General features: G+C 45.1%; 1 protein-coding gene across 1 annotated transcript in view; it reads right to left on the bottom strand.

The window, feature by feature from the left end:
- LOC104130294 (purine nucleoside phosphorylase) overlaps positions 1 to 9,063 on the bottom strand; it is a 10,682-nt gene extending 1,619 nt beyond the window's left edge. The window contains exons 1-5 of the mRNA XM_009643328.1: positions 9,041 to 9,063; positions 5,990 to 6,028; positions 5,547 to 5,716; positions 5,158 to 5,261; positions 3,588 to 3,763 (exon numbers count right to left, since the gene is read on the bottom strand). Coding sequence (XP_009641623.1) covers positions 3,588 to 3,763; positions 5,158 to 5,261; positions 5,547 to 5,716; positions 5,990 to 6,028; positions 9,041 to 9,063 — 512 coding nt within the window. The remainder of the gene's footprint in view (positions 1 to 3,587; positions 3,764 to 5,157; positions 5,262 to 5,546; positions 5,717 to 5,989; positions 6,029 to 9,040) is intronic.

The following is a 9,063-nucleotide window of genomic DNA, read 5'->3' as shown; positions in this document are numbered from 1 at the left end:
AATCGCCTGAGACCCTCAGCATGTACAGAGCATGGCTGCTGGAAGATCTGGCACCATGTTCCTACCACACAAACCCTTTGGGAATGGTCTTTCCAAGGATTCCTGCCTCCGGAGAGCACTGATGGTCAATTATCTCTCTGCTCAATAATTGCCCATGGTGACTTTTAAATATTGTCCATCAGACTTTAGCTACAAGTAGCTGCAAGGAAGATGTAGACTCCCTTTTCACAAGGAGTCCCATGGAGAGGACAAGGGGGAATGGACACAAGTTGCTCTTGGGGAGATTCCAACTGGACATGAGAGGGAAATTTTTCCCCCATGAGAACAGTCAACCATTGGTATAATCTCGCCAGGGGAGGGGTTGATTCTGCCACCTTGGACACTTTTAAGGCTCAACTGGACAGGGTGCTGGGCCATCTTGTCTGGACTGTGCTCTTGCCTAGAAAGGTTGGACCAGATGAACCTTGAGGTCCCTTCCAACCTAGGATGCTATGATGCCTGCTGCTGCCCTTTGCTTCCCCTGCACCACAGCTTGCAGACAGGCTCCCTGCAGCACAGAGTCCCAAAGGTTGTCCCAGTGAGGACGTTTCAGCAAGTTTGACCTGATGGAGCATCAGTCACTACTCTTAAGGCTCATGACAAGCAGAGGGATGCCCTGTACCACAACAGCAAGGGCTGCCCTGCCTCTGCATTAGCACCCACATGCTTGAAACAGAGTTGGATGCACTGGACAAGTCACATGAGATTTGAGTCTTCCCCCTTTACTGTCCAGTTTGAAGGGCCTCAAGGAATGACTTTCTTTGGAAGGCAGATGAACAAAGCTTGCTAATCAGAAAATGCATCCCAGGAAAGAGCATCCAGCTCTGCATTTAGCTCCTAGCACAGCAAGATCACACCAAGTACAAGCTTGGAGACACTTCTAGGTCAGAAGTACCATCCAATTGCCTCCTTGAGATGCCCCAGGAAGTTCTGCCTGTCCCTTAGCTGCCTCTCCAGGGCATGCATGCATCCTGTAGGTCTTATATTGCACCCACCAGCCCCAGAAGGGGCTATATTGGAAACTGAGCAGAGCATTAGATAATATTAACATCTACATTTAGGCAACAGTAACCCATTCTAGGGGTCCTCCCTTGCAGGGAAATGGGGAGAGTAGTGCATGTTGGAGCTCCAGGGCAATATTTTAGGTAGCCTTCATCTTGTGCTTCAAGGCTGGTTCTCTTGCTTGCTTTTGGTCTTAAGATAACAGCTCAGCCCTGCTCCTGACTGAGCAAATCTGGCTCCTGACTCCAGGAGAGCAGAAGCAGATGGCAAGGACTGGTGTGGTGCTGCTGAGGAATTCTGGAAAAGAAACTCCCAGCCACATTCACAAAGTCAGTTCAGCAGAAGTGGACCAGGCCCCCCATCTAGGCTATTAAAGCTCCTGCTCATTTACATGTTCTTCCAGCTGAACGTTTAGGGTAGTAGGTGGCTTATTTTATGTTTATAAACACTAAAATATTATATAAATAAAAAACAAACTTTCCCATCTGCTCTAAAGTAATAAGTATTCATCACCATGAAAATTGCTTCTCTTTCTTGAAGGACATCCAGCAATACAGAAGCCAATCTCTCATTTATTAAATTCAGTCCTCAGATTCTTGCAGTACATTCCCTTTCCACATCACTTCATTGCCTCTAGTTTTACTCCATTGTGCTTAGATAAATCCTTCCTGGTGGCTGAGCTGGGCTGGATTTCAGGAGGAGTTTGCTCAGCTAAAGCTCTGCAATACTTGGAAAGTCGATTCATAAAGATCCTTTGCCCGTTTTGATGCCTTGGTCAGCAGTACAGGAGTCACCCCCCAGAGCACTGCAGTCTTCACCGGGAAGCTGCTCTTGGGAGGCAATGAGACAGCTATGCTGCCTTTGAACGGTGTCCAGATGCAGTTATTGTTCGGTTGGCACTTCTCCTCCTGTTCCTCAGCGATTGTGCAAGTCCAGAGAGCTTTAAACACTCCTCCATGTGGCTTCTGTGCTTTTGATCGTTCTTTCTTCCAACCCACACCTATACCTATGACGACGTAAAGATGTTCCGCTTCAGACAGGTACTGTCCTCGTGCCATTTGAATGGCAGAGCAGCATTTACTTCTCCTGAGGTCATTGCTAGCACCTTTCAGATTTCTTCAGAAGCAGAAGCCAGGTCTGGTGTTACATCAGGAAGGAACTAACTTGAACTGGAAGCCAGTCAGACCACCTTATTCTCAGCCAGAACTTTCTTTTTGGAAAGATCCTAGGACAGTCCAGGTGCCTGTCCTGCAAACACCTCCTTCTTTCAAGATGAAGGTACCAACTCAACAATGAATGTAACCATCTCATTATCTAAACTCACTCTCTGCTCATAAACTATCACTTCCTTCACCACCTCTGCTGCTCATCCTCTGGCTTTATGCACCTGGCTTTCATCTGGCTTCTCTGTGCTGGGAGAAAGGGCAGGAGCAGCCGGATCGGCTCCCCCCCCGCCTCCCCCCCCCCCCCCTGCCGTAAGACTCTTGACAACCCTGGATCTCTACTGCTTCCACGTTGACTTTCCTGACACCTGATGTGCTCTCCGCTCAGTCTAAATCTCCAGTGGATGTGCCCTAATGGTCTTTTTAGCCCCATTTGAGAGCCAAAGGGCTTCCTTTTGTAAAACTGGCCCATCTGGCATGTCTCCTCTCAGTGCTATCACCTTGCTGGTGCTGGTTGCCTTGCACCCTGTGGGTCTGATAGTGCCTTGGATGGGTTTTAGGATCATAGATTAATTCAGGTTGAAAGGGACCTCAAGAGGTCATCTAGTCCAACCTGCTCAAAGCAGCTCTGTGTCTGGTGGCAACTTCAGTCCAGGGGTGAAGATGTGGTACAAAGCCCCTCTGTGCACCCTCCACAGGTTAAGGATCCTGCTATACTGCTCATATAGCAAACCTGATTTCCCAGCTCAACCAGCAGCAGGTCACTCCCATAGACCTAGAGGTCTCCCAAGAGGCCACCGAGACAGCCACCTCTCAACAGACCAATGCCTTCAGTGAATACATGATGTTAATAAAGACACCCCAGTTTAATGACCTGGACATGAGGGTGGTTATCAGGAGATTTTGAGGTTTTATCTTTGCTATCAGCTTACTGCCTGGGCTCTGTCATATCAGTTCCATCACCCCAGCAATGGCTGTTGATAAACACAGGCTGGAGACACTGCAGTTCACCAGATTAAGAGGTAATAGCAAAGAGGGGGACTGACAAGAAGCAACAGCATCGGGTCTCTTTAGTAGATGGTATGGCTGGCCATGTCAGGAGAAGGATCAGAAGCCTACTTTTATAAGCCAAAACCTTCTGTACCTTTGTGTACAAATGCCTTATAGGCTTATAAGAGTAAGCAACAACCAAGGAAAGGTGCTTGAGGAAGACAGGGCGGGTGGCACTGCACACACAGCTCTTGCTTTAACTCTTCCCTTGTGGGTACCCAACCCAAACTCTACCTCTCAGTAAACATTTGCCAGCAGGGGCAACTTGCAGTCCTAGCCTGTGGCTGGAGGAAGAGAGCATTAATTGGTACCATGGGGCTGATGCCTTCTTACCTCTCATCATTTGGCCCACGCAGTGGATTCTGCCCTCCTAAGCCAAACATGCTGATGTGATCTCTTATGAACATGATGTCGCCCACTTGGAAGTGGGGATTCAGCCCCCCAGCAGCATTTGTGACAATCAAGATCTCCACCCCCAGGAGAAAGAAGACCCTGATGGGAAAGGTGACCTGGAAGAACCAATATATGCAATGAGTATTGCAATCTGTAGACACTACTACTGCATTTGTAGTATCCTGATTTGTGGACAGCTGACACGATGCAGAGAAGAGTCTATGTCAGGCTCCAAGGAGACAAAACAAGTTTTTCTCCCATTTTAAATTTTCCTCTAATTTAAATGAAAGGTTTTTTAATGGTTTTTAAACACATTAAAAATAATCTTGAAATGAATACCATTAAAATTCAAGCCTATATTTCCTACAGTTGCACGAAGGTCAAATAAATGCGGCACAAAAAGAATACGCAGATAATTTTTCCTCACTGCCAAGGTCTTGCAGAGATCAAGCCACTGTGCTGATTGAAGTAACTGCTTATGCACGTGGACTTGGAGTGTAATTGATAAACCAGCTTTTTACAACAACAATGCATTTTGCAGAAGCATAGAGATTATTTTATTAATTTCATTTTATTCACGTTAGTTCACTTCAGTGACCTGCTTATCTGGAGTTAAGGAACAATTGGGAACTGAAAAAAAAAGTTTGATTTTGAGGAGTCAGGAAGGAATCAGGATGTTATCCGATACCTCTACAATGCTAAAAAAGCTGTGAGCAGAAAATTTCCTATCTGTGGACATCACTTCTTTAAGAGTTAATTTTAAGAGAGAAACGTGTTTTGATAAACCTAGTTCTGCATCAAGTGCATTTAAAATAGTTTTGTTCTGTAAGAAGTTGAGTGGTGTCAAGTGTTGCAGTTTATATCCAAATGCAAACTGACCCCAGCCACAAATAAAATCTCAAAACTATCCAAATAAAAAAAAAGAACACACAAAAGCATCAGCCAGTAAATAAATACCATTGGTGTTTTCTAACAGAAATGTAAATACACACATGGTAGGTAACATAAACACAAATATTCACATATGTCTATATGTTAACTGGGAGAGTGTACCAAGTTACACTAGCCAGGGAGTTTTTTCCTAGGGGGTAAAAAAAAAAAGCTGTAATCTATTTAAATGCAAAAGAAAATGAAAACAGATTATTCTTATCACTCAAAGTTTCCTGGTTGCTGATTTAAATTAAGATTAAAATGACAGAGTTAAAGCACACAAATTAATCTGCCTCGTATGTTATACTATCTTGCCCCACGAGTAGAGCAGGGCTAGCTGCTTGGTGTGGCTGTGCAGCATCAGCTTCACCCAGCAGAGGCTGAGCACCTCTTGGTTTGAAATCCCAATTTTATTTTTTGGGGGGAAAAATGTAAAATCTAAGCAAGATTCATCGCAAGAGCAACACAAGTTCATTGCAAGAGCTAGCCTCCTGCAGCTAGATATCAAAGCAAGCAGTCGCTTTTGCATCTTTTACAACATATCTCCCCTACATGAATGATTTTCTTGAGGGGAACTCACCGTGCTGATAGAGTGACCTTCGTAGTAGTGGAAACGTCCCTGCATACATACGCAGGGCTGTCCGTTCAGCTCTCCAAACACCAATCGGCCAACATGCCCTGCAACTGGAAATTAATAAGAGTGTCATTTTCATTACAGGTCTTGAGGTCTTTGACTTTAGCGGGATTTGTCAGTTGATGATTATGCATTAGAGCAGGGCCAAGCACTGCGAAACCCAGAGCTGAAAGTTAAATAAATACCACAGTGCAGAAATATGAAGGGTTTTTTTACTGCGAACACACATTTTACCAGAAGGGACTGGTTTGCAGACCAATGCCAAGCGGTGCACCTTGGCTGGAGTTACCAGGCTGTAAGACTGCTGGGTTGCTGATGTCCTGGGTTGCGCTAACCTGTGCTCCGTGGGAAATAAGGGATGTCCTCATACAGAAAGACTGTCTTGTTATCCAACACATCGGCCAGGCCTCCTAGTCCAGATCCGCAGATGATGGCGGTCTTTGGGCGCTGGACGGTACGGCTGCGTAACCAATCCGCTGTTTCCTTATACACCTCGTAGCTATTTCTGCAAAAAGAGGGCAGGTCAGTGAGGTTATCAACCCAGCCAAAGAACAAGCTTCAAAGGATAAAAGTCCTGAAAAGGTGCAAAGAAAAAAAAAATTCATTAAGACTAAAATAATAGGAGCTTCACTGCTATTACTGAAGATGTTTTACTTTTAATCTCATGTATTTTACTCCTGGCCAGAGGTGAATAATTTGAAACCTCTTTGCTGGTTTCATTCTATAGTGGAAGAATGGCTACTGATACCTAGATCACCTAAATGTCACAAGGCATAACCGCTCCTGCTTCTGGCGGGCTCTGGTCTCTCCTGAGTTACTGAAGGAATGCAAAAGCACAGACAGACTGAGAAATTGCAGCCTATACCTGTGTGCACGGGAATGTCGAACCTGTGATGGGTTAATACAAGAGGACAGAAGTCCAAGGGCACATGTACGGCACGGCTAAGATGCTGTGCTGATGGAGTAGACGCCATCCTCTGCAATAGGTAGACTACTGGGACATGGGGCGTCTATCTCATCTATAGAGATGGAGAACTCAATCTTCATAAGCATTGAGTGCCATCAGCTCCCAGCACTTCCTTCTGGGGCTGAGAACACATCTCAGACATCCACCTTCTTGATACCTCATGGTTTCAGTACAGAAGGCTGAATGTGGAAATCTCATCCATCCTCTCCTCTCCCACAGGGTGGGCAGAGGGTCTAGTCCTAGGCAAGAGGCCCAATGACATCAGTCTACATCCAAACAGAAATTAAAGACAGGAATTTTGCATCCTGGTCTTACACTGTGTGATTTAAGAGGGGGGCTGCTCAAATACCTTGGCAAAAAACGAGTCTTATGCAGCGCTCAGGCACTTTGCTAGAAGGTGGGAGAGAAGCTGGGATTACACTGCCTGTTGTGTATCTTCAATTTTTAAGCCTTTCAGTCCAGCCTTCATCAGATGCATTAATCATAGTTTTGAAACACAGTCAATAGCAGGATAATCCCATAATCCTGTTTCCAATAGGACAATGCAGATATCTTCTGAAAGTCAATATCAAGGTTGATTGGAAACCCTTCAAAAGCAAGGGTGCCGATAGCATTTTTTGATAGCGACTCAATCGTTACCACTGATGAGTAGAATTAATGACTGTGTATGGTAAAGGACCAGGTCACGGAGTGAACCAGCACAGGTAGGGGCAGCAGGTTCTGCATATGAAAAGCTGATCTGCTGAGGGGGTGAAAGAATCAGATACTGTGGGGTTGAAGGTGATGTAAAATTGACTGGAGGTGCTGCTAAGCAGGCACTGTCTGCTTCATGAATTTTTTATTTTTTTTTTAAATGAAGTCTCTCGTTTCCAGAAGTGCAAACCTTAGTCATGTTGTGATTCTGCTGCTCTGCAGCCTTAGAGGACATAGAGAAAAGCTTTCGATGTGATGCTCTGCGCTCCAGGAGGTCTCAGACCATCGATGAAGAGGATTTGACCATCAGCGTGCACGTGGTTCATCTAAACTGGAGTATCAGATATCCAAATGCAGGATCTCAATTCTATAATACTTCTTCCTCCTTCATACTGACAAGGTAGGTAGCTTTTGCATGCTTATCTTTTGGGCTTTTTCATCTCCTAGCTGTCCAGCTCCTGCTATAAGTACTGTCCAACATCTAACACATCAAACGTGTTCCTCGTTACAACCTGTGGTATCAAAAACACCTGAGCACGTCATAAACCTGCGATCCAACGGGACGAAATAACTTCCATATGCATGAATTAAAGTGAAGAGTCATACTTAGCTGAAATACTTTTCAACGGAAAAGTCTGGAAAGGAGAAAATTTATTTATCATAACATATTGTTGAATTTTCCAAGTGTACCGTGAGCACTTGATATAAGCAAAAGCTATGAAAGGGACATTAATGAAGCCTACACTTGACTGACTATATTATCCCTTGCTCCCAGAGAAAAGCTTTAAAAGTGCTTTACATACATTAATGAATGATTCCCTCCCAGTTTCTCTGTTGAATAACTGTAATCCTTGTTTAGAAATTAGAGGGAACCAAGAGAATTTAAATGTAATACCCGAGCTTTTGACGTACCTGCGGTAGGCTTGAGAGAAGAATGAGGTCACCAGGATCTGCTCTTCCACTTGACCACTAACCCCCCCTTTTTTTAAATTTTTTTTTTTAAAAAGGAGCATACACCCTTGCAAAAGAAATTAAAAAAATAGATATTATTCCCATATTCCCAGAAAATTTAGGAGTGCGGGATGAATCTGATTCCATGTCTGCTGAAGACATCGGGATTGACTGAGCTGTGCTGAGTTTGAGGGAATTTTTTTCCTTCTAAACAGAAAATGTGAAGATACTTCTTATCCTAAGAAGTAAAACACCAGTGCTGCGTAACTCTCCTTGCCCAAAAAGAGCTTCGGCAGGTGCGCAGGGGCCTTGCAGAGCCCTCTCCGTCCCAAAGGCTTTGGACATGCCAGAGTTGTCCCCAGTGCGAGAGCACAGTGATGCCAGAATTTATCTGCAGTTTTCAGAAATCTCCTGGATCCACGGCACCAGCAGGCACAGATAATTTCTGAATACGAAGGAGACACCTGCTCAGCAGGAGCTGGGGGGTGAGGGGTAAGTTTGGGCTGTGGGTCACCAAATGCAACGTTTAGCCTGGAACTGCACGAGCCCGAGGTCTGTGCAAGCTTTTTGACAGCCTGAATTAATACATGTAGCACAAAGCACCCTATAGCTACTCCATGTCCAACAACGCACACCTAATAATAGTGCTCAGTACCATCGCTTTGGATTAAATCACAGGATTAGCTGAAAACACAATCCCCTTTATTGTGATTGCTGTCATCCGCTGGAGAAACGCATCTGTTGCAAAACACAGGACTGTCATCGGTGACAGATCTTTTATGCCATGAAAAAAAAAACCAAACCCAGCACCCCACCCTCATTGTGCTTCTAGGTCGGTTGAAAGCAAATCCATGTAAAAAGCAGACATATCCCCCAAAATCCCGATAAAGCATTACATTTTGGAGAAGGGCATACCACCACATGTATTTGCAGCATACGCCTCTCTACACCACGATAGAGAGGTTGCTCCTTCTGGCCCATAACCTCTCCCAAGGTCACCCTCCACGGTCATTGCCATGTTCCGCAATGCCAACACCTGACGCAGGCAGATGGCCAGATTCCTCTTCGATAATAAGATGTTTGCTTCTGAGCAGCGCTTGCCTGACATTGACCGCCCAGCATGAAGAAGAGGAAAAACAAGGGGAGGAAAAGCGATGCCACTTCGCTAGCCCCTTCCAGCTTGGATGCCTGTGCATCCCCTCTTTCACAGCACCTTACCTGTCTTCCTCAGCATAGGCCAT

Source organism: Egretta garzetta, unplaced genomic scaffold (genome assembly GCF_000687185.1).
Source record: "Egretta garzetta isolate BGI_Z169 unplaced genomic scaffold, ASM68718v1 scaffold27, whole genome shotgun sequence".
Classification (NCBI taxonomy): Eukaryota; Metazoa; Chordata; class Aves; order Pelecaniformes; family Ardeidae; genus Egretta; species Egretta garzetta.
Note: the sequence above shows the minus strand (reverse complement) of the source record. Positions and strands in the feature narration are given on the sequence as shown.